This window comes from Lolium rigidum, chromosome 3, assembly GCF_022539505.1.
Source record: "Lolium rigidum isolate FL_2022 chromosome 3, APGP_CSIRO_Lrig_0.1, whole genome shotgun sequence".
In the NCBI taxonomy this organism is placed as follows: Eukaryota; Viridiplantae; Streptophyta; class Magnoliopsida; order Poales; family Poaceae; genus Lolium; species Lolium rigidum.
In genome coordinates this window covers 36,763,433-36,788,682 of record NC_061510.1, presented here as the reverse complement: position 1 = coordinate 36,788,682, position 25,250 = coordinate 36,763,433, and the positions used below count along the sequence as shown (strand labels likewise).

At 43.2% G+C, this 25,250-nt stretch overlaps 3 protein-coding genes across 3 annotated transcripts; 2 read left to right on the top strand and 1 right to left on the bottom strand.

Moving 5' to 3' along the window:
• The first annotated feature begins 2,942 nt into the window (after positions 1 to 2,942).
• Positions 2,943 to 3,527, top strand: LOC124702949. The gene has a single exon (XM_047235130.1). It carries the CDS (start codon positions 2,943 to 2,945, stop codon positions 3,525 to 3,527), a length of 585 nt encoding a protein of 194 aa, XP_047091086.1.
• A 5,342-nt stretch (positions 3,528 to 8,869) lies between these two features.
• On the top strand, positions 8,870 to 12,484 carry LOC124694684. Its single transcript, XM_047227642.1, has 4 exons — positions 8,870 to 9,022; positions 9,168 to 9,276; positions 9,427 to 9,624; positions 9,795 to 12,484. The coding sequence occupies exons 1-4, from the start codon at positions 8,870 to 8,872 to the stop codon at positions 12,182 to 12,184; spliced, it is 2,850 nt and encodes a 949-aa protein (XP_047083598.1). The 3' UTR covers positions 12,185 to 12,484.
• A 5,543-nt stretch (positions 12,485 to 18,027) lies between these two features.
• On the bottom strand, positions 18,028 to 22,166 carry LOC124695618 (calmodulin-binding receptor-like cytoplasmic kinase 2). The gene is made up of 6 exons (XM_047228445.1): positions 21,899 to 22,166; positions 20,225 to 20,484; positions 19,979 to 20,147; positions 19,807 to 19,896; positions 18,760 to 19,052; positions 18,028 to 18,616 (listed from the first exon to the last, which is right to left on the bottom strand). Exons 1-6 carry the CDS (start codon positions 22,164 to 22,166, stop codon positions 18,392 to 18,394), a joined length of 1,305 nt encoding a protein of 434 aa, XP_047084401.1. The 3' UTR covers positions 18,028 to 18,391.
• Between the last annotated feature and the right edge of the window lie 3,084 nt (positions 22,167 to 25,250).

Genomic DNA, 25,250 nt, shown 5'->3' with positions numbered 1-25,250 from the left:
AGTTACTTGCAGTTTATTTGACCAGCACGTATGATCTGTATTGAACATATATAGGACGATTTGAAGGTATACGTCTATCCTTACAAATAATCACACATGAGCTGTAAGTACTGAACATAGGAGAATTTAAAACCTGCAAATTTCTAAATGTAGTTTGCAACATTTGATCACACGCACACAGCCGTGGTCAGCACCTTGAAATGGTCCTTCGTTACAATGAACTGTGGCTTATCTGTAGGTCTGAGGTGAGCTGGCGGGGCTTACATCGGAGCGGGCAGGTGACAATTGGGACCGTTTCCGTAAGTTGGATGATAACGCAGAGGGAACATGCATGAGCACAAGCTGTGAGCAGTTCCCTTCTCGGTTTTGTCTAACGCTGCATTGAACTTCTCGTCCTAGCAAAGAAAGATACCGCGTTTGTTTCAGAGTTCAACTGGGAAAATGCATTTCCCACCTGGGTTCACGTGCACCCAGGTTCAACTGGGATTTTTCCATTTCACTCGCTCTTTTGAAGTACGGACCCCAGAGCAGGCACACAAGGGAATGCTGATAATTAGACATGGAAGGCATTGACAGTGACGAGTATATTCTTGGCCACAACTTCACTACCATCAGTTAAGGAGCGAGTGAGTGAGAGACTGACTGACTGACTCAGCTATACTGTCATGCATCTCGTATGATCACAATCATGCATGACATTTTAGCAGATTACGTCGTGCAAATGTAAAGTTAAAGAACTAAACTATTCACCAATTCCATTTACATCTCAATCTACAGATACTGACCGCGAAAAGGACGTTCCTGGTTTACAGGTGCATGCATCAACGAAGAACTCGAGATCGACTTTACAGTCACACATTCATATAAAAAAGTTCCCAATTGGAAGCGATTCCCGAAGAATCCAAACGGATGGAAACAAAATTAGGAGGAAAAATACTAATTCAAACAAGAAACGTCGCAGGTAAATTTATTGGCACATTGGACTTCAGACAGTGCGAGCTGTCTGAAACCTGTATCCGTCTGCCCATACATGCTCGCCAATCTAAGATTACATTATTTAGAAAAGCAAGAGTATTATATATTTCAGATATAGTTTAGTAAGTTTTATCGACCTGGACAGGGCCAGTTCAACGCTATGACAGCAACTTGAGAAGCGGTAGCAGCTGCACCCAGCTGAACATAAGTAGACCAGGCCGCATAACTCGAATTGATTGGGTGTTTCTGAATTCTCAAAAAGAGGGCCATACACCAGCAATATATTTTGCCCGTACCAGTAAAAAAAGTAGAGACAATTTGACGAAACCACAACTATTGGGGTTAGAGTTTCACAACATTTGTCGAAAGAATTTTTCCGAGAAAATTAGAACTTTTGGTGTAAATTGTTTCACATAATCCAAACTATACGATTTAGTCCGTGCGACAGCGTTTCTGATACACGTGTCAAAGGACACGGGTTTCTCTCGGTTTTTCTTGTAGATCAGACTGAACTTGAACCGAAGTGTTTGGAAATTGTCACATTTTTTAAACTTTTGGCTGAAATTAGCTTAAAAATTCAAAAAAAAACTGAAATTTTGAAAAAAAAATCAGCAATTCAAACTTTATTTAGTGATTAAACTAGAAAACAGTGAGCTCATTTGGCATAACAAACAGTGAGCTCATTTGGCATAACAGTCTTAAAGTTTTGGCAACTTTTGTAACTTTCGGTTAAATTTGTTAAAATCTCAAACTATTTTAAAAATTGGTAATTCAAATTACATGTAGTGAGGGTAATGTTTTGTCGTAACACCGATTTGAATCTATTAGTTTTGTAACTTTTGGCCAATATTCAATCAAAATTTAGAAGTTGACAATTAAATCTTGAAAATTTAAAGTAAAGTTCACGGATGGAATGAACCAATCTTAATTATCCTACTTTATTTAGTTTCAATTCTTGAACTAATTTTGGTCGAAAGTAAAAAAAAAACTTCAAACCGTTTGGTTTAGTCTGGTCCGGTCTACAGGAAAAGACCGAGAGGAATCAGCCACCTTTGCTACATGGACCTGATTAGTGGGACCTGGTTGTCGAAGAAGTTGTCAAGTGCCCTGAGTTGCATCATTTGGGTTCGTTGAAACAAGTTATCTTTAAAGTTCTGAGTTCCTCAGAAAACAAATCCAGGTTGTGGTTTTTTGATACCCTAACTTCAATAGTTGTGGTTTTTTGAAATTTGCAGAAGAAAGTAAGCACATCAAGTGAGATTTTACCAATACTCTTGCAATACTAAGAAAAGGAAATTTCGGTCCTCCGTTTCATCATAAGTCGACAAATGTGGAGTGGGTAAGGGGTAACAGTAAGTCAAGGTATTTTGGCTCTAAAAAGATCAAAGTTGAGAGCTTGGAGCTTCTAGGCCCTGCGTACTTTGCCAAAATCGGAAGGTGCAGCAACAGTCTGAAGTCTGAACACATTTTCTTCCTAGCACACACTTAGGTGCAGCGACAGTACTACAGTCGGCACACACTTGAAGCACACTCATGCAAACAGTCCAAACAACAAAACGATCGAAGTAACAATCTATCAGTGACGAAGTATAATATTTTTCACAAGAGGATACTTGGGTGTGAAGCAGCTCCATCCATTCATACTGCACACCATATACGGAGTACACAACTAGCTAGGGCAGAGTCATGGATAGATAGCGAGGGCAGCTGCTAGGCACCAGGGCCGGCCGGCCGTGCACAATCTTTTATTCAGAAATCGCAGAGATAATATCAATAGAAATGCTGGCTGCCAATCTCAGTCTCTGTCCCTGTCCCCCCAAGCTCTGAATATACTACCTCGTTGTTGCACACACACATTCTTCCCCATCTCCTGAATCCTGACCACCCCAACGTCAAACCCTTCGAATTCATCATCGTACGCAGAGCTAGATACCGGCGGGTCATCGAGGTAGATCGTAGCTAGCGACATGGAGAGGGACAGCACGGCGGCCCAGAGCGACGAGACAGTGAGATCGCCCGAGCCAGCGGCGGCCGAGGCAGCAGTGATTGCGCCGCCGGCCGCGACCCGGCCGTACTACGAGTGCGTGTTCTGCAAGCGCGGGTTCACCACGGCGCAGGCGCTGGGCGGGCACATGAACATCCACCGCCGCGACCGGGACCGCGTCAAGCCGGCACCCGCCCGCCGCCTGGACGCGCCAGCCACCAAGTGGTATGGGCACTCGGCGTCCTATCCGCCACCGCAGCTGGCAGCACCGCAAATGAGTAGCGGCAGCTTCGCCATGTTGTACTACACGAGCGGCGCCGGCGGTGCGGCCGGAGTCGGAGTGGACGCGGATCTGGCCCTGAGCCCTGGTACCCCTAGCCCGAGGGAGCTGAGCCTGTTCGGTTCCAAAGACGACCATGATCGTGACTTGCAGCTGGGCCTTGGGTTCCACGGGAGCGGGTGGCGCGCGCCGGAAGGGCTGCCAGAGCGGCGGCAGGACGGCGAGCCGGCGGAGAGGAAGCAGCTGTTGGACCTGGAGCTCAGGCTCGGGCCTCGTCCCAGGCACTGATCAGTGATCACCAAGATCACTCGCGCGTACGTACGGTGGTGCAACTCGATCCCTCATGCATGTATACACATGATTTATGGATGTATACATGCATGCACTGGTGCTTAATTTGTGTTTTAATTTTTGGGTATTCCATTGCTTCCTATCTTTGCTTATATATACACTTCATGCCTTTTAAACCACTTTGTGCTTGTGTGGTACACAGTTACAGACAGACCTCTGTTTGATAGTGTTCGTCAGCAATTTAGCACAAATATTTTGATGTTCATTCTATGGCAGACACTCTTTGTTGTGGGTGCTAGCTAGTACTATTTGTATTTCTGCTCTCTGCTGTTTAGCATCACTATTGCAATTATCATCTTCTGGTGCTTGTTCATGAATGTTTATATGTACATTTCGCCGTAGCAGCGATAGCAGATCCTTCATGCATGTCTTGGATATGTACATACTTAGCTCTTTCGAGTTGATTCGAATAATTAAAAAACATATGAATATGAAGAGGTTAATTAGGGCTGCATTGTTGCCTGTTTGAATATTATATTGTCCAATACCACATGAAAATCAGCACAACAAATGGAGTATGATTACATATTAATAGGAAAAGGATTAGCAATATTTTCAAAAAAATTGTGTCAAAAAAATCCTAGCTTAATAATACTGCAAATCAATTGTTTCTGAAGAATCGCATGGACCAATCCTACAATCAAACAACCACATATAAACGCTTTCTAATGATTAAAACCTTGAAGGATAATATCTGAACCAATGAAGACAAAGGGCAGGAAGCTATCCTAGCTCCATGCACGGACCTTGATAAAATAAACGTAGTTTTCATCTTACACGATAATTTCACCATTTGCGGGATCATTTGGAACATATAGGAGGTAAATAGCTGACAGTTTAATTTATGGAGCCTCCGTTTATATAGATATTGGGAATACACGATTGCACACATATGCATGTGATGTGAGGAATATGTAGTTGTATTCAATGTGTAGTTTCTCCCTTGTAAATGAATTTTGTATTTAATTTCAATATGGCAATACGGAATATGTATATTTCAGGGTCCTCCCCAAGCCACTACAGGTGAGGTGTGCGTCAAGGTGATCCGTCGTCACCACTTTTCTACGTTAACAACACAATTTATTTGATCTGATGCAAATTCTATAGTTCCGTTTGCCCATCCCACAACGGACTGAAACACTTTCATATAATTTAATATGCTGATGACACCAATTGCATTGCTCCCAGCCCACCAAGAGAAACTTTTGGCAACAAAAAATAACTTGAACCTAGACTCCGAAACAAACTCAACTGGTCGGTGTCTTGCTCATGCACCATGTCCAAACTGACCAATTAACTATGTCTCTCACTCCTACGTAAAGTTCTGAGATACAACCATATCTCCTTAAGCTTGTTGTGTTTATTTCGACTCCACGAATTTCAATCATTTCTCTCATCTCGAAATATTTTTTCATGGCAATATACTTGGTCAGGATGTCGGATAGTCTGTCCTTCATGCACACATATTGCACCTAAATTTTACCCTGTTTCACATAGTCTCGTGGCTAGCGGAAATCAAGTATGAGTGTGTTTTCTCTGTTCTTGATGGACTTGACTTTTGCACTGGTTGCTTATCTTTATCTCAAACATCTGCACCTCCTTCCAAAATATATACTAGCAAGACTCGCGCGGCGTGACAGCGTGTTTATACTGACATATTTGCACTTTTGAATGTTTATAGTAATAAAAAAAACATGCTGGAGTTGTATGAGATCATATTTTGGTAAAATTTCATAAAGTTAATCATATCTCAGCATTGCTTTAAGGTAAATGTGTGCCTATGAGACAACCTCCCTCCCAAGGCATGTAAGGTCAACACATATTTTTTACGTGTGTGATAATAATAATACATATTGCACAAATTATGATAGAAATACTAATAAATGGGGAAAACAAATTTCCTTAAATTACATACTCCCCTTGTCTTGGTTTAACAGACACACACGTAGTTTAAGACAAACTTTGACCATTGATTTGGTCAACAAAATATAAATTTTATGTCTACAAAATCTATATCATTACATTCATATGCAAAAAAAAGCTTTCGAATGATATATTTTTTATGTCATATATTTTATATTTTATTGACCAAAATAATTGTCAAAGAAATTTCTTAAACTACGTGCGCAACTGATAAACTGGGATGGAGGGAGTAAGTGTTACTCAATGCCCCAAAGAGAAAATTTTGTAAACCCTCGAGATCAAAAAAAATAGCAATGTAATTTGATAAGGATAATTCCTAGAAAATGACGATATAATATGATTGCTTCTTCAAATAATCTAAAGTTGTATTTTTTGCGTTATGGCTATAAGTTTTGCAATTTCCCACTAATTTGGTGCTTACCAATGCAAATCAACATATAACTAACACATGATTCCATTTTGTACATACAAATAAGACATAAAAATAGAACAATTATGTTTAATTGTTAGAAACATATATTTTTAAAAATCCTTCGTCCGTCATTTAAGCTAGAAAATAGTACTTAGAGTAAAGCTTTTGAATTGTGGAGGAAAATATGATGTTTTTTATTAGAGAGGGAAAAATATGTTGTCTAAATGCTTTTGATACAATTAATCCAAGTCATATAGTTAAATCTGCAAAAAAAATTATGACGTAGTTGGCATGTATCTTCCATGGGCAATCTCAGTTATTTCATTATCGCTCTTGATCCACACCCAGTGCCATTCGGTCGATCACCCGATTTCGGCCATCTCCGATGCACATGACATCGTTGGTCACCAAATCAACCTTACCTCCGGCTTGTTTTATCCTCGTAACGTCATCATATCACTCCCATGGCTAACCCTAGATGTAATTTGGGCCGAACCCCACGATGCAAGAGTAGGCATTGTCATCCCAAGCGGGCCCGCTTGGGATGGTGTAGTCTAAGCGAGTTCTAATATTGGAGTAAAACATTTGTATTAATCTTTTTTACTTTTATTAATATATAATTCATTATTTCCTACCAACCGTTTAAACTGTAAAACCTTATTAACCATGCAACTGGGCCACAAATATTATGATATACAAGTTGTTGTAGAGTTACAATATTGTTTCGTGCAAGAATTGAAATATGTATTTTCTCACGAATATTGTGTTAGCATTTTAAATTTAGTTTGAAATGTGAAGAATTCTTTCATTACATTGAATTTATCCAAAACCTAAGGAAAGTAAAAAAAAATACGCCTCCTAAAATTATTTCATGTTGTAAATTATATCAAGTTTAGGTTTTTTCATATACATTGCTCTTTAAAATGTAGATGTATTGGTAGTGTTTTAGAATGTCTGTGCGTTATGAGTATCATGTAAGAAATATTTTTGGAATATATGAATTTCAAATTTGGGTGTAAGAATTGTAAGTAACTAAGAAAATCCTAGAATGTACTACGAGACATCAACAAGTGGGTTGCCCTTGATTGTATATATGTAGTTGCCGCTCCTGCTCATCAGTGCCACAAGTGGGTCAGCGATGGGTCAAATGCAACGCGACAATCATAAATAAAATTCGTACAGTTGGCAATATTATGAGTGTGGAAACAAATACTATGGCTTCATAAGAAATTAATCCCCCTCCCCCCCCACACCCCACCACCACCACCACCACCCCCAGGTTGGACGACAATTAAATTTCTCTTGACCAACGGTCCAATAAAACGTTAGTGAAACTCGTAAGAAAGGAGAAGAAAATAATCTTTCGAACACAACTTGATACAGGTGGATTTAGGGATGCCAATGAGTACCAATGACCCGCGTAACCGCCGAGTAAAAATCCATTAGGAGTATGAGTATGAGACAACAAACTTACCCATAGATATGTAAATAGGAAAATATTATACCCATTGAGTAGAGCGGGTACGGATATAGGATTGTAGAACCCATACCCATGTACCCATCCAAAACTTGACAAACTAGGCCGAACCTCATGTTTCGCGCGTCTTCAAATTCGCTGGTAGGTTAGTGAGTATTAGACCCCGATTTACGATCACTTCACCTCTATCATCTTTACGTGATCACATCCAAATATGTTATTTATAATATGCTCTTGTTCATAATTATGTATTGATGTTTATAATGCTATTTTTATAAATTATGGTCCCGTGTTCTTATTTATGAATATTTTTGGTCAATTTGATGTGTCGTAAGCGCGGGTATATTTACCCGCGGGTACCCATTTACCCTGACGATGGGTATGAAAAAAATTATACCTGTATGAATATGAATGATGGGTAAGATAGAGCGCGATGAGTACGGGTATGTGATGGCTCCATCCATACCTATCCAAAATATTTCTTACATGATACTCATAACGCACAGACATTCTAAAATCTAAGCTCCATTCATACCTGCTAGCTTGAGTGGTCCTAGAATGTACGAGAGACATCAACAAGTGGGTTGCCCTTGATTGTATACGTGTAATTGCCGCTCTACTCATCAGTACCACTTGTTTGTATGAATGGCTCCACCCATACCCATACCCTACGGGTGCCATTTCTAGGTGGATTTTATTTGGTTCCCTTCCAGATCATTATTACAAGCTTCACTTGTTATAGCATGATATACATCAACTATGTATTAATTCGACATTTTTTCAGCGTGGAAAGTTTATATTTTAAACAATAGTTCTATCTGTACAATATCTCTCGGCATTGCTTAATTAGTGACACATCAGCTTTTTTATGCATGGATTGCATTGCATGAGAGCAAGTATAATAAATCCTACTCAGCTAACTATAAGGATTAAAATAGTATATTATTTCTTAGTTGGAGGAGCGAGAGGAGGAGAGAGAAGTAGAGTGGACTCCTAGGCACTTTGTGAGAGTGAAAGGTGGGCCATACATTAATAAAATACTACATTTTTATAACTCACTATTGTATATGTTATTTCCAAATTAACTACAGATAACATGACACTTGGCTTATAGGCAGCGGCTGGCCCTGAGTTTCAAGGGCGGATGGTTGGAGGGGAGAACGGACCGGCTTCCCAAGACAACAAGGAGCTCCTCGTTCCCTCTGCTCGCCCCCACGCGCGGGGGACGGAAGCCGCAGGTCGTCAAGTGACGGCACGGCAGCAACCCTAGCTGACGCCGCCAACAAAGGCAGACGCAGCGAGCAGGAGCTCGGACGCGAGAGGGAGCCACCGCACCACCACACCACACCAGAAAATTCGCTTCTTTCTTCCCACGAGCTGCTGCTCCCCCCACACCAAAATTCCCCACACATCCACCATCCGCCCCGCCGTCCACATCACCCCGCCCGCGCCCCCGCCGCGGCCGCCATGCGCATCCGCCGCTACGCCGCGCGCCTCCTCGCGTCCTCGGCCGCCTCCTCGCCGCCACCGCCGCCCGGCGCGGCCGCGGCGGCGCCCTGGCTCCACGCCGCCGCCGACGACTGCGCCTTCTGCGACCTCACGCGCGGCTCCGACCCGCAGGTACCCCCCCTATCCCCTCCTACACCTCTCACCCGCATTACTCCGCCCCGTCGCTCTGCCCTCTTGAGGAAAGCTGGGATTTTTTTGCCTCAGCTGGAACGGGTTCTTATATATTGCACCTTCTTGTTTCCGGGCGGAATCGCAGGTTGCTCCCGACGGGATTAAGCACAAGGGCCACACACGCATTGCTAGTCCGGAGCCGGAAGTTGAGAGCGACAGCGACGACCTAGCTGAGCTGCCGCCTGCCCCACAAGGTGTGTGTGTGTGTGTGTGTGTGTGCCGCACTCCCACCCTAGGGAGGGATCACTTCACTAGTTCAATCTGTAGCTTGCTTCTGTTCTCTCAAAAACAAATGCATGGCTCGCGCTAATGTGCAAAATGTTATTCCTTTGAATTGATTCCAGCTCAACGACGCGAGATAGACCATGAGCACTCCGCGAGGGAAGATGCCGGGGGGCTGGAAGCTACAGGTGGAGCTGCCGCGAGCCCTGAATCGCAGGCTGCTCCTGACAGGGTTAAGCACAAGGGCCACATTGCCGGTCCGGAGCCGCAAGGCGAGCTCAAGAGCGCTGCCCCGCCTCCACAGCCTCGTGCGCTGAAAGGTGCGTGCTACCCAGCCACTTAAAGGATCACTCCAGTAGTGCAATGCCTAACTTGCTTTTGTTCTCGCAGAAAACAATGCACATATGCCTTGCTAATGTGCAAAATATAGTTGCTCTAAAAAAAAGGTTGCTCTAAAATGTGCAAAATATTTCTTCTTTTGATGTTTCAGAATCGATTCCAGCTCAACGATGCGAGATGGATTATGAGCAGTCTGCGAGTGGAGATGCCGTGGCATTGGAAGTTACAGGGAGAGCTGATGCAAAGCCAGAATATATGGAGGAGACTACTCTTTCCAGTGAACTTGCTACTGAGCTGGCCGTCAAGCGAGGACCTTTTGTTGTTGATATATCTGATGATGAGCAGGAAGCTGGAGGGACAAGTCCTCTTGTTAATGTCTCTGTCGCCGATCCGGAGGCTACTGGGGGAGTTTCTCTTGTGAGTAGATCGATCGCTGGGCCAGAAGTTGCAATGGGAGTTCCTTCTGCTGGTGAGGCTGCTGCTGAACGAGAAGTTTCGGTGCAAGTTTCTCTTGCGAGTGGGTCGATCGCCGTGCCGGAATTTATAATGGGAGCTTCTCTTGCTGGTAAAGCTGTTGCTCAACGAGAAGTTTCGGAGGAAGTTATAAGGGGAGCTGCTTTTGCTGATGAAGCTGTTGCCGAGCGAGAAGTTTACGAGGGAGTTTCTCTTGAGAGTGGGTCGGGCGCTGAACCACAGGTTATAGGGGGAGCTTCTCTTGCTGATGAAGCTGTTGCGGATCAAGAAATTTCAGGGGGAGTTTCTCTTTCGAGTGAAGCTACAACTGAGGCTGCCACTGTAGTCACTGCATTGGGAGTTACAACTGGAGTCCCCCTCGACACCGAAGGCATTGCCGAACCGGATTGTAAAACAGGAGCCTCTCCTGTCGATGAATCTGCTGCTGAAATTGATAAAATGGAAGCCTCTTCTTCTGTCAATGAAGCTGCTGCTGAAATGGATAAAATGGAAGCTTCTTCTGTCAATGAATCTGCTGCTGAAATGGGTGTTACACGTCCAGGTTCCTTTGTTATTGAAGCAGCAACTGATCCAGGACTTCCAGAAAGAGTTTCTCTTCCCAATGAAGCTGCTACTGAGCGAGAAGTTTCGGAAGGAGTTTCACCTGCGAGTGAAACTGCAGCTGAGCCACCAGAAATGGATGTTATACGGTTAGATTCCCATGTTATTGAAGCTGCAGCTGATCCAGGACACTCAGAAAGAGTCTCTCTTGCTAATAAAACTACCACTGAGCGGGAAGTTTCAGAGGGAGTATCACTTCTGACTGAAGCTGCAACTGAGCCAGCAGATGTAGTCACTGCATTGGAAGTTACAACTGGAGCTCCCCTTGACAATGCAGGCGCTGCAGTACCAGAAACTAAAATGGAAGCTTCTCTTGTGAATGAATCTGCTACTCAAATGGACTGTGTACGATTAGGTTCCCCTACTATTGAAGCTACAACTCATACAAGGCTTGCAGAAAGAGTTTCTCTTGTGAGCGAAGTTGTCACTGAGACAGGAATCGCAGGAGCCGCTAACCTCGACACTGAATTTTTTGTGGAACCAGAAGCTACAGGTGGACCTTCTCTTGTAAATGAATGTAGTGAACTGGAAATTGCGGAGGGGGTTTCTATTGCTAAGGAAGCTGCTGCAGAACCAGAAGTTACTGGCGAGGCTTATGTTTGCAGTGAAGATGCCGACGCTGCTTTAAATAAGACACGGCCTCCTCACTGTGATTTGGATTGTGCCACTGTGCAGGTTGAAAATGTAGGAGTGTCTGTTCGCGATGAAGTGCAGCCCTCTAGAGACGATGCAGCAGACGAGGTTGTTTCCGTAAGTTCCATGAGCACTGGTCCTGCCAAGAGTCCAACTGCTGACGAAGTAACACCACACGATGACACACCCAGTATTTCATGTGTATCAGGTATAGTAGCTAGAAGCGTTGGTAAATCAGGGAGGACTGATATCATATGTTATGCTAGGCGCAGCGGTAAAAGAAAGCTGGATATGGCAGAGATGAAGACAGATCAGATTGAAATGGGTGATGGTGACATTTGTGATCAATGTGAGGAAAAGGCGACGTTGGACAGAACTGCTCCTTGCGAGAGTGCGATGTCAACTGCTGGATCTGTAGAAATTAAACTTGCTGACATAAAGAGAGACCCTGCAGACAATTCAGCTTCAAGCAGGTGTAAAAGGAGGAAGGGACGATATGAATGTGACATTGATTACTGCCGCATGACATTCAAGAAAAAAACCGAACTTTCTGTCCACAAGAAGAACATGTGCGTGGTCAAGTCATGTGGCAAGCATTTCAGATGCCACAAGTATCTGAGACGCCACCATAGCACTCACAACGAAGATGCACCTTACAAGTGCCCGTGGGAGGATTGCACTATGGCTTTCAAGTGGAGATGTTCTCTGGCTGATCATTTCCAGGTTCATACAGGGGAAAAGCCCTATAAATGCAGGTCACCTGGGTGTAGCAAGATATATAAGTATGTTTCTGACTTCATCCGGCATAAGAAGAGGTGCAAACCTCAGAGGTAAAAGCTTATTCAGTATTGCAGAGTTAGGATAGGGGCAAAGCTCGTGCTTGCTATTGTAGATGGCTTCATTATTTTTTGGAAGTTCCTTGGCCCAATTGTTCCGAGTTCTGACAACTTATAGCGGGGTTGTTGTTTCTTTATTGAAGAAAAATGTTACAATCTTTAGTTTAGAAGCTTCTACTGTGCTTTTCTTGAACATCGGTGTACATTTCCAAATGCTGGTTGATAAGATCTGCAGTGTTTGTTGACAGTGATGTTTGTTCTTCACAGCGAGTGATATATCAACTCCGGGATTTGTAAACAAGAAGGTAGTTGAAGATAACCTGCTTGTTTTGCTTAGTTTCTCACTTACACTGCCATCTGAGTTATATTCCTGAATGTTTGTTTGGTAAGCTGTGAAGTTGTTCAATCATTAACTTCTGTAATGCTTGAACTTTCATGAAAAGATTTGAAAATCAATTCTGTGCCCCTCTATTTTTAGGTTCTTCTCTGCATTTCTAGAACAAAAACTCCATAATCAGAAAGCAATGGAAGGTACCCCCTCTGTCCCGAAAAGGATGTCGCACATTTGTCTAAATTTGAATGTATCTAGACACAATTAATTGTATAGATACATCCAAATTTAAAAAAATCTGCAACATCCTTTTCGGGGCGGAGGGAGTACCAACAAAATCGGTTATCACCGCAGCACATGGATTTCGAGTCGAGTGACTAGTCTACGAGTCAGCAATTGAAAGGTGGACTTGTTGTCTCGACTACTCATTTGACTCGTAGATTAGTCAAGGTTTTACTCTACGAGTCGTGTGACTGAAAAAAGATCCCACCTGTCATATTTTTTTCCAATATTATCTCCCCTTCCCAGTTTCCCCATGAAAACCTAGATCGAGCTCCCAGTTTCCCCCCGTAAACCCAAAAAACTAGAGGAAGGCTTTGGCCATTGTATGGAATTGCCCAGGTTTTCCCCCACTCCCTTGTCCCCCAGCCTTATATTATATTACATATTTACATATAAGTATTAGACATGGGTCTTGACTCTTGACTAGTCACGACTAGTCTCTGAGTCGCTGCCCAAGAACGACTCGTCGACTCGAAATCCACGCCGCAGTATATATAGGAGCTACTTTCTTAGATTTTTTTTTTGTTGCTAGAATTAGTAGTATTCCTCGACAGGGCATGTCTACTTTATAGGCTCTTGATACTCATAACACTTCCTATCGCACCTGACTCATTCCTTGTGTTGGGGGCATGTGCTGAATTTGCTTTCACATATAAATCTGTTCTTTTGCCTTGCTGAAATGACGGCAGTCCGTTCACCCTCTGAGATTACCTCTTAAGTTGCCAACTAGTTAGTTCCCACAATTATCTATGTATCATCATTCTTTGTAGTAGACGGATGTATCACGATCTTTTGATTAGCTGATTCAGTTGAAGTATATTCTGCGTTATTTTCTGATTTGCACAAAGTTAGGAACTACGATGACACAACAGCTTGAATGACTCATGCAATTAAAAAATATTTCTATAGCATTGCACGAGCCGTTTAGCTTCTATAGCAGCGCGCGAGTATTTAGTTAGTGTAGTAGAAATAAACTATTTGTATGTTTCTTTGCTTTACATTACTAGCAATCTACCTGGCTTCTGCAGAAAGGTAAACTTTAGTGTGTGTTTTGGTAGATTTCAACTAGCTTGGAAAGTAAAAGTTATGAATGAATCTCGGCACTCAGCATTAAATAAATACATCCTATGGTTTTCTTGTTTGCAAGAGAAGGAACACTTTGATTAATGTATCTTTGCCAGGAACATAATCAATATTTTTGACTTATGAGATGGTACAGACTCTAAGCTTTGTATTGATTGCAAAACAAACTAATGGTGGCCCCATTTGAGCTTTTGGACCCTGGAGTACTTACCTCTATGGTGATATTAACTACCTTCGATGCTCAGTTTGACATTTGGTTTCTCATTTACAATAAAAACTTTAACTACGTCTGCTTGAATATTAGTGTATACATTTCCAAACGTTTGTTGATAGGATCTGTGGTGTTGGTTGTTTACATTGCTTGTTTTTGTCCTTCACAACAAATCCTATATCAAACCCGGGACTTGTAAATAAGAAGTATATTTTTTTGGCTTCGTGCCTCTCCGCTTAAACATTTGCAGCAAATACAGGATAACCTGTTTATTTTGCTTAGTTTTCCACCTGTGTGAACCATATGTGTTGTTCCTGGGTACCTAATAAGCTGTGAATTTGTTCCATCATTAACTGCTGTAATGTTTGCAAAAAGGCCTTCCGTGGAGAGCTTTGAAAATCAAATGTTGCTGCCCTCTAGTAAGTTCTTCCGTGCATTTCTAGAAGAAAACTACATAGATCAGCAAGCAGTGGATGGTATCAACCAAATCGGCACAGCTGCACGGGAGCTACTTTCTTAGATCATATGTTTGTTGAAAGCTAAAAGCCTAAAATAGTTGTACTCACTGACCGGGCATGTTTACTGTTTAGGCTTTTCATATTGCTTTCGCACATGAATCTGTTATTTTGTCTTGCTAGCAATGTAGCAGAAATGAGCATGTTATTTATTTTCTTCTGGTTTACATTTATTACCGATCTACCTGCCTTCTGCAGAAAGGTTAAAAAATGGTGTTTTTGGTAGATTTCAGCTAGCTGTGAAAAGCAAAGCATATGCTTGAGCCTCACCTCTCTGCAGTGCATAAACGCGTACTATCATTTTATTTTTCGCAAAAGAAGGAACAGTTCGTTTGATATAAGTATTTCTTTTAATTCTGAGATAGTACCAATGGTAAGTTTTGTATTGATTGCAAAAGAAAAACCTAACCTCATTGGACCTTAGAGTATTTAATTCTATAGCCACTGATGGTATTAACATCAACTTCCTTCCCTGCTCAGTTTTTACGTATGGTTTCTTATACATGGAGCTGTTAATAAGCTGCAACTGTTGAGTTGAAATGAGCTTGTTAATTTTCTTGTCTGTTTAATATATATGCTTAATCTCTAAAAGAATTCTTTTATAAGTAGTGGCATTGAATTGAAACGACGTAAGCAAAAAGGAGTTCTCAGACAGATACTGGTGTATACTCCTGGGTCTTAAGGTGAGTTGATACGCCTTTTTATTTCTCTCATTGTGGTAAGATGATCTTATAGGTGAGTAATCTATATGAAAAAAAGTACGGCTGTGATTGTGATCATCATGAGGACTATTGTTAGGTACAAATGTTTCTTTCGAACTCATTTTATTTTTCTGACGGAAGACTTGTGTGTCATTGTAATGATGTAACCCATGAATTGGTTCATTTGGCTTATAGGAATGGTCGCTGTGGTTTGGCGACCATGTCGCCATATTGTATTGACGAACTCCTTAGGAAGGATCGTTACAACGCTGCTGTATGTTTGTTACCCTGACAGTATTAGTGCTTATTCAACCTATTCAATGAAATAAAACGCAAAGGCTTTTTGCGTTTTCTCGAAAAAAAAGTATTAGTGCATATTTAGTCAAGGATAGTACCTGAAATGATCGCCAAAGCCCGTGGATCAGCAGTTGGGGTGGATGAGTTACTCTCTTGTTTGGCCTGGATACTGTGCCTCGAACTGTAAAACTGCAACTATCAAGCATTATACCATCAGTTTGTGTTATTCAACTGTTCTTTTGGCTGGCCCAAGGTTTGCTTGTGGTGACAATTCAGAGCTAATTAGGCACCAGTTCATCTCTCAGGTTGTATGCACTATCCATAATAATTCAGCTGTAGGTGGAGACTGAGCAGTGAAAGCCAACCTGGTTTTCCTTTGTTTGTTTGATGGAACCCTTGACTTCCAAATAACATTGGCAAAGGATGTTTTGTCATGACAATCCGAAAGTAACCAAAACACCACAATTCCACAACGTTGGCTGGATGCCCCGCTCCAACTTTGCTCACCGTGAGACAGGCCAAATCGCCTTGTAGTTGTGCCACTGGATCTTGGTTCTTTTTTTTCAACGGGTACGGGTCCAAGAAGGACCCGGCAGTGGGAGTACAAATTACAAAGGAGTGCAGAAAGAAACTAGGAAATACAGACAAGACCCCAGGAATTACAGTAAGGCCCTCAGAAGAAAAATGAAAAAACAATCAGGTCCTTGAGTTCCTTCTCCGCCGCATCGAGCTGAGCTCCGACGCCAGGCCAGGAGAATCGGCACCGGGGACGCAGGGCCGGGCCGGCAAAATCCGGGGTCCTGTGCGAAAATTTAAAATGGGCTCCTATCTCGCTAGAAAAATATAACTAATGAACAATTATAACATATGTGTATATATGTCTTAAGTGGACGTCCAAGCTGAAAAACTACTATCGACACCCGTAGATTTTGAACTCCTCATAATACTATCTTAAAAATAGTTTCAAAAGAAAGCATTTTTTAAAAACCCGACTGGGTTGTTGGTCCTAAAAAAAGACCTACATCTAATGGTTTTGATGCATGTAAAACCATCCCAAAAAAGTATATGTATATAGATAAGCCTATTAAAAACTACCCCCAGGAGAGGAATACAATAGCCATATGTCAAATTTACACCACTCTCTATAAATTAAAACCACAATATTTTTTGCGGAGTAGTTAATTGTTTAATTTGAATATGAGAAGTCAAGATATCGCAATACAAAGTTTCTGACATCTTTAAGACTTGAACTAGAAATTTATTTCAAAAGTAGGTATAGTTTGATTTATAAATGCAGCTTTTCTAATATTTAGTGCTAATAAAATTAATAGTTATGTATTTGTATATCATAGGCATCAACCATCAAGCAGAATAGAAAAAAAAAGACAAAGAAAAGATAGTAACAGGAAGCGCTTTCTAATATAAAGTGCTAATAAAATTAATAGTTAACTATTTTTGTATATCATAGGCATCAATCATCAAACAGAATACAAAAAGGACAAAGAAAAGAGAGTAAAAGGAAGCGCGTTGGTTCGTGATTCGAACTTGCAACCTCATGGTTAAAAATTAGCACGCGTGTAACCAACTAAACGAAGGTAGTTTCACGATCTCCATCTGAAGTAAAACTGTATAATCCATATGGAAGGCCCATTTCCGCACTCCCACCGGCCCGGGCCTGCGGGGACGCACCACTTGGGCCAGCACCACTGGATAGTGCCCAGCAGAGGATCTAAAGATCCTCCGAAACGGTTTAAAGCTTGGAGGAAGAACGACCATCGAAGCAAGGTTGAGGAGGGTTGCCATTCACCGCAGCGGCCGCCGCGTCCTACGCTGCCTCCCTACGGCGTCCTACGCCGCCTCCCGATGTGCTGACGCGCACGGCTAGCTCCGACGCCGGGGCGTTCGTGGAGAAGGAGCGGCCACGAAAGTTGAGAGGGTGTCCCCCATGCCCGGACGCGAGGCAGCGGATGTGGACGCGCGCTCGATGCTATCCTTAAAATGTGTTAAATTTGATTCTTCAACTCAGTAATAAAATTGGTTGTGTGTATCGATTGAATTAGAGGCATGAGAGAACTAACTAACGTGAAGTTGGGTGGTTAGGAGGGTGGTTGTACCTCCATCCACCAGAGTTCAAACCCTAGGTTTGACATCTGTGTGTCACATAAAAGGCGGAATATTCATTTAGTGGGAGGTGACGTTTCCGTCGACAGCGAGACGCGTGTGGTGACTTCGTCAATTTCAAGATCCAATTAGCCGGCTCAGTCTTCCGAAGGTGTTTATATAGGTAGGATGTGCGTGTGCGCGTTCATAAAGATGAGTGTATGCGCGTGTATGTGAGCGTCTATGTTTGTATTGTGTTTCTAAAAAAAGAATTAGAGGCCCAAGTTATACTCCCTCTTCGAGAAAAAAGACAACACCGTCATTGATTTTTTTTTTCTCAATCATATACAGAGAACGCATTTAGTCCACAGGGAATACTCTCCTGAGAAATCATCGCTATTCAACCATCTAGTGATGTAAGAAAAGTAGAAAACTTACATAATATATACGACCCGGCCCGATGCATCGGAGAACTTCTATGTAACTCTTCCTAGCTGCTATCTAATAGGCACACAATTTCTAGGAAGTACAGTCGTCTCGTCGACAGCTTCACGACCGTAAGTCAAGGAATAGATTCATCGCTCAGCGATCTGGTGATCCATGCCTCCATGCTTTTGACTTGAAGATAAGCAAACTGAAATGTTGCTTTCAGTTTTCTTGATTGCTCCATATGAGTTGTCTCAGTTCAGGAGGTGGTTGGTTGAGCCTGAGACAACTCCCTGTAATCTTTACGTATAGTCCACAGGATCTCTGCGCATCGCCTCATGCTCGGCCGGTTCTTCTTCTTTCGAGCTAAGCACTGCAGAGCGAGCTCGTACATCTTCTCGACTGCCAGGTTGGTCGCGTCGGTCGCTTCCAGAGTTGGATCCAGTGTTAATATCGCATCACCTTTCGCGAATTTTTCCATTGCCTGTGCCAACCATAAGCGGATCACACTTAGCAAAACGAAAGATATGGCAGTTGCCAACATATAACTGAAATTATTGTACTTTTCATGGGACATTTAAAACCATTAAAGATACAAAGAAAATTACGAGAATGGCGCAAACTAACCCATTTTGGGGTGACACGCTCAGTGATATGCCTCTTTGGCTCTATGGGGCGTCTCCCAGTAACCAACTCCACTAGCACTACTCCGAAGGAGTAGACGTCACTTTTTGCAGTGAGCTGGTATGTGCTAAGATACTCTGGGTCAAGATAACCTGCTGTTCCTTTGACTTGAGTAGAGACATGGGTAACATCAGTTGGGGCCAGTTTGGCAAATCCAAAGTCCGCAACCTTGGCACGGAAATTATTCGTGAGAAGAATGTTCGAGGATTTGATGTCCCTGTGGATGACAGGCTGATCTGCATGCGTGAAATATATGGGTCAGGATCCAATTGCTAGTGATTTTGTGTTCTTAAAAATATCAGCTATGTGACAAAAAAAAGCATCTACTCCGGTATCTGCAGATCAGTTCCTAATAGTGCCATGGATCATAGTTTCCCCTTTTTGAATTGAGATATTTAACATATGGAACTCTTCAATCAAGACTAGTTCCTGTCATGATGACTCCACTATCACCAACTATAGTTTTAGTCCAAATTTGATATGGAGTGTTTGTATCCCGGTTTTAATATAGGCTTAACTCCTATTAGTACTTGGAAATATATCATACGCGTCGGTTGTTGTGGTGCCAGCTCCAGAAATATTCAACGCAGGTTCAGCTATATCTTCCTTGTGAAGTTAAGCAAATGCAGACCAACATATACAACAGTACTCTGCTTTTTCCTAAAGGATTCTGCAATATGAACAAAATAAAAGAAGTGCTTAATTGAATTCCTAACAGTCTTGCTTCAATGTCTTCTTGAGGGACACTTTCTGATCACAAACAATAACTCCCTCTGATCCATAATAAGTGTCAGGGGTCTAGTTCAAATTTGAGCTAATTTAAACTAGAACGTCAACACTTATTATGGATTGGAGGGAGTATTAGTTACCCGGAGTTTCAAGATCATTAGCCGAGCCTTTCAGATGCAAGAACAAAAGGACCAAAATATTTTAAAAAAATCTTCATCCAAATAATGTGACAAAAGAACATTAATAATAACTCTAAATTACCAGAGTAGGTGTGGAGATATGTAATAGCGTGAGCCACATCAATTGCAATTTCCAATCTGACACAGAACTCCAGAAATTTTCCATGCATACCTGCATAGTCTAGATTCAGTAAGATACAACTAGAAAGCCAAAAACCGTTGCACTCATCAACATAGGATCGTATGAATACTACCTTCAAGGTGTTCTCGAAGATTGCCATTGGGAACATACTCCACGATGATCAACTGCTCACCACCATACTCAAGGAACCCATGAAACCTTACCAAATTCAGGTGTTCAATGCACCGCAGTGTCTCAATTTCGTTCCGGAACTCATGACCCATATGCTTGTCATACACATTCTGAAATGAAAAGGAACCAATGTAGCCTTGGAACAGTCACCAAGTATGCAAACTGAGCGTAAGAAATAAGGGCAAACCTTCTTGGCCCGTTTGACGGCAACGAGAGTGCCATCGCTGAGCTGACCCTTGTATACTGTCCCGGAACCACCCTGCCCAATCTTCAGGTTCGGTGAGAAGTTCTTTGTTGCTTTCTGGATCTCTGGCAGCGAAAACTGTCTATCACCAGGTATCTCCCTTTCTGAAGAATTCCTGACGGGGCCATACAATCCTCTAGCCGACCTCTTGCTCGCTAAAGTGCTTCCGCTGGTAGTACCGCGAGAGCTCGCCGACTGTGAGACTGTAAATACATAAGAAATCAATATCGCATCTGAACTTGCGAGAAACCATACTAACGATTCTTTTCACGAAGTGCCATTTGGGTTATGAATATATGATGAATTTAACACTTTGTCGAATTTTTTAAACTCATGTTTGTGTCACATAGTCATTTTGTCAGGCGTTAACATTCTTTTTCTTTGTTTTGCAATGACGAGGGCCTGATATTCGACTCCAAACAGACAAGGAATTAGCAAACGATACCCTATGATTGGGTTTGCTTAAGGTAGGAAATTAGCTTAATTCCTGGTCAACCTGGTTTCATGTGTAATTCAGGTGCAACTAAAGCAAAGGATATGCAACACATCCATGTGTAATTCTCATATGCACGAATCACAATGCAAATCTAATGATTGTCGAGTTGATCGGGAATTAACTTAATTCCCGGTTAACCTGTAATATAGCAAAAGTCATACTGAAACATCTTGTATATCTTCTCTTGGTAGCTTGGTCCTGTGTCTTGTTGTTGGTACTGCGGGCGAAGGTGAAGTCTGTGGGTGGCGGCGTGGCAAGGCGAGTGCTCAAAGTCTTCTTCTCCCGCAGCAGGCTTTCAATGCTCATGCATGCTCAGTGAAAGCTATCTGCCTCATGAAAGGTTGCCCCCCCCCCCCCGCCCACCCCCACCCCCACCCCCATCCGGGGCGAAAAAGCAGGGAGCTTTCTTCAGAGGTGGAAACTGATGACGTTGTGGCGTGGTTGGCCTCTGGAGGTTGACGATGGTACAAGTACCTGAAGGGCGCTCTTTTTCACCAACTTCGTGTCTTCTTGAGCTGAACTGCAGGACGGGACAATGGACTTAAAGCTCCAGCTGTTCTTCATTCTTTTTTTGTGCTTGATGTTCTTCATTTCTTGTTAGCTGGTTTTCAGCACTTTATATCATTCTGCCGGCAACGGTCTTTTTAATTTAACCTACGTAAAATAGTATACTGAAACATTTACCCATGATGGGTTCTACTCATGATCAAATGGAGACAAATCGAATGGAACGGATACAACATTAAGTACAAACTGATGTAGGGTGTCTGATTGAGGAGAACGCATCTTACCTTATGTATTCTTATTGCCGCACCCATGCTACTACGAGTCTACGAGACACTAACATAAGACCACAACTCAAAACCTTGTTATAGCCAAAAATAGAAAGAGTGGAGTACGAGCTAGGGTGCTCTTGCACACAATAGTACTCCTGCAAAGATCCCAGTACGTACAAGATCATCCTCCTAAATACAGTACAATTGAAAAACTGTTGCAGTACAGGTATACGCGTTGACTAGGCACCGTTGACGACCAATATGATCATCATCATCAGGCAACAAAGTAGAAAAAGGCACCAAAAGGAATTGGAGAAAGAAAAGGGGAGACGTGCGGGCACGTACGTTGTTGGGAGGGGTCGGAGACGAAGTCGTCGGAGAAGGAGGTCTCCGGCAGGCGCGCGTCCGCGGGGGCGAAGCAGGAGCGGAAGGCGTCGAGGATGGTTGCAGCGCGGCCGCTGCCGCTTGCGGACGACCGGTCGGAGGGTGCGGACGAGGCCGTGGTGGTGGCGACGGAGTAGCGGGAGAGGTCGTCGCTGCTGTCGCCGCCGGTGACGTCTCTCCGCCTCCTCCCGGCCGCCGAGCCGGCGGTGCTGCTGCTGCTGCTCCTCATCGGCGATGGCGTGGCGTGGCGGCAGCCGCGTGCGGGGAGAGAGAGAGAGAGAGGGGAGCGGGACGCGCTCGCTGTTTATTATGCTGGTGCTGCGGAAAGCGGCGGTTTTGACGACGATTAATTGGGCGCGCGTCAAAGAGGACTAATTCATGACTTGGGACGGAGAATGAAAGTTTAGAGAAGACCACAGCTGCATGCGGGCCCCGACACAGGCCGCGCCTTCACTTGCGAACTTTTCAATCATGCGCATGCCACTTTGCGTTTTTCATGATCTCTAAATTTGAAGATCTCAGAAATCTGAATTACCAAGAACAAAAAAATGGCAGTTTTTGTTGAACTTTGCGGACCTTTGCCTAGCATGTCGTCATTGATCAGAAGGAGGGAGAGGGAGAAATGCGGCGCAATTTTTCAGAAATTTTTGAGTCACCGGTGGGGTTCACCAGCGTAGTGCTCACCTGTCAGCGACTCAATGTTACCTTGACATAGGTAAGAGAATTTCGTTAGATGGATCCATGATATCGTGGAGGTATAGGCGAGCAGCTGGTGAAGGACTACAAGGGGTGATGGATCCGACAACTCTCTCGTGCCACAACACAATGTCATGTCGCAAACTTGTTGCATATTCCCTTTGTTGCTCGACTATGAAATATGAGTTTTCTTGTCATTGTTATATGTGGCCGGTAAAACGGCAGGTGGCTTCTTTGCGCGGATGTTTCGGTGACAACCTTGTGGATGGTATAATGCAGCCTAGCCGAAGTTGCTTCATCGATCAAAAGTGACGACGAGGACACCAGATCGAGAGGGAAACTCATCTAGAAGACTAGAACCTTGCTCTTGATGTGTGTCGGTGGTAGCTAGGCTGGACAATGGCGCCTTATGCAATTTTGACATGTTCTAACAGTTATCTTCTGAATTTGTGCCAAGCTAGCTGGCCAATTCTGTTTAATTAGTATGTTGAACGAAATGGCCGTATGATGCCTCTATCGGTCTAGTGACGCTGCTAGGTGTTCCAACGCGTTTTTTTGCATTTTTTTTGGAAGAAGAAAAGCACGCTGCATCTAGTATTAGCGTTTGTACAAATCCTGTTAGAACACACGTGACGCGTATGTGCCGGCTGAAATGGGTTACCGGAAAACTAGGTACTCCCGGTGCTAGAAAACAAGTGAAAAGCGCGGTAAAGTCTTGTGGAGGCCTCTCTCACGGCAGCAGTCACCATTGGGCTGCCGTGCGGAGCAGGAAATTTGTGCAGTGTGTGCGTGAGTAGAGGCAAAGTCAATCCATTTCGGTTCATTCGTCCAGCGCATCATCTACACCTACCTAGGATATGGAATCCTTCTAGGTCGATGGCAGGTGGGCCGGCCCCATGCATACTCTGAGCTTGTAGGTTAGAGACGAATCGATGGTGTATGTAGGTAGTAGAAGGCGTAGAAGTGGAATCGGGCGCGACCCTAGCTAGCTTGGACGCCGCAGCGACCAGTGACGGCGAGTGGTCAACGGTCAGCAAGCCTAGTCGGCAGGCACTCTTGAAGCCAGGCAACCTTCTTCTTCCTAACCAAAATTTCCCCTTCCCGGTGGCGACACGTCCGAATCGATCCACGGCGTAGGTGCACCCCAGCTGCCACGCGCGCCTCACCGGCCGGTGGCATACGTACGTACCTAGCGTCGATCGGTACCGCAAAGTCGCGCCGGTGCCGCGTTTTGATGACCTAGTACGCGCGTACGAATCGAGGCTACGGATATGGAAGCAGCTGTGTCCGTGAGCGAAGCGCCATGCATCACCACTTGACCAGGGCTTATCGGATCGATCTGCACTTGTTCTGCACTCTCACCTTCTGCAATAATAATCTCCACTTGGTAATTTCGAGTATTACTGCTACAGTAGTTTTGATCAACGGCGACGACCGCGGCCGGCGCCCTGACCATATTTTTTTTGACCATAAATTAACTTAGGAATTGAAGCTGCGACGACATGGCACACGATGTAATCGTCCTACCTAGAACACAACTACCGGAATAAATCAAAACCATCGGTGATTCAGTGGTAGAGGCGACATGAGAATGAGTCGACAATGAAACCACCCAGCTTAAAGATGACATTAATTAAGTAGATGCTGGCCGAAGCGTTTATGTAGATTAAGGACCAGCGATCTCTATGATTTAGAGCATGTCCAGCCCGCCCTCACTACACCGTTCGGCAGTAGCGTTGAATGGGTGTATAGAAGTGCTGACACTAGCTGCCCTATATTGGGAGTGTCGGTCGGCCTTTCAATAAAATGTCAACACATAGATTTTTTTCTATTTTTTCGCAAATACAACCATATTTTTAACAATGTCTTGTTTTCAACACATAAATAAGTTTTACATCAATTGAAAATATGAATAAAATAATTCATACGATTCGAATAAAACAAAATTTTGAGAAGTTCAACTAGATCAAAGGTGTTTCCTTGGAAGGATCCACAAATGCTATAATAGATCATTTTGTAGGTAAGAAAGAACAATTTTGTCACCGATTTCACATGCACCTAGAGGAAGCATCAAGCTCGTCTCACACCTAGTGATCGACTTGGGCGAAAGGGCCGTGCCGTCATACGGGTGATCATTGATCACTGAAACAATACGCTCACTCTTGATGATCATGTTGTGCATTATTACACAAGCATTCGGGACCTCCCAGATCTAATATGTCAAACAGGTAAAATTATGCTATCAAGCAATAGCAAAATGAGATTGGAGCACACTAAATGTACAGTCGACATCCTTTCTGCAACTCCCTTGGCACTAAGCAAACCAAGATTTTTTTCTGACATAGAAGGGATGGGATTGTCTTTATAAATGTTGACCATTTTAGATAGATGCCATTGGGTAGGTAGTACCCTTTGGTGCATTGGTGGCTAATGATCTCATATGTACACTTCGGAGCATGGACTTCAGCAAGTTTCACGAACATTGGAGAGCGCTGCAACACGTTGATATCATTGTGAGATGCCGCCATGCATGCCCAAAAAACTGTACCAAATCCACACGTCATAGCCTACCACACATTATAAATAGATGAAAATGCACACATTTCGATGCAATCTT

What these genes read in the sequence shown, in the direction of transcription:
- LOC124702949 (XM_047235130.1), top strand. Translation starts at nt 2,943, where the DNA reads ATGGAGAGGGACAGCACGGCGGCCCAGAGCGACGAGACAGTGAGATCG.
- LOC124694684 (XM_047227642.1), top strand. Translation starts at nt 8,870, where the DNA reads ATGCGCATCCGCCGCTACGCCGCGCGCCTCCTCGCGTCCTCGGCCGCC. An exon ending in GCTGCCGCCTGCCCCACAAG is followed by an intron (nt 9,277 to 9,426) that starts GTGTGTGTGTGT and finishes AATTGATTCCAG; the next exon opens with CTCAACGACGCGAGATAGAC. An exon ending in ACAGCCTCGTGCGCTGAAAG is followed by an intron (nt 9,625 to 9,794) that starts GTGCGTGCTACC and finishes TTGATGTTTCAG; the next exon opens with AATCGATTCCAGCTCAACGA.
- LOC124695618 (XM_047228445.1), bottom strand. Translation starts at nt 22,166, where the DNA reads ATGAGGAGCAGCAGCAGCAGCACCGCCGGCTCGGCGGCCGGGAGGAGG. An exon ending in CTCCGACCCCTCCCAACAAC is followed by an intron (nt 20,485 to 21,898) that starts GTACGTGCCCGC and finishes ATGTATTTACAG; the next exon opens with TCTCACAGTCGGCGAGCTCT. An exon ending in CCGTCAAACGGGCCAAGAAG is followed by an intron (nt 20,148 to 20,224) that starts GTTTGCCCTTAT and finishes TTTTCATTTCAG; the next exon opens with AATGTGTATGACAAGCATAT.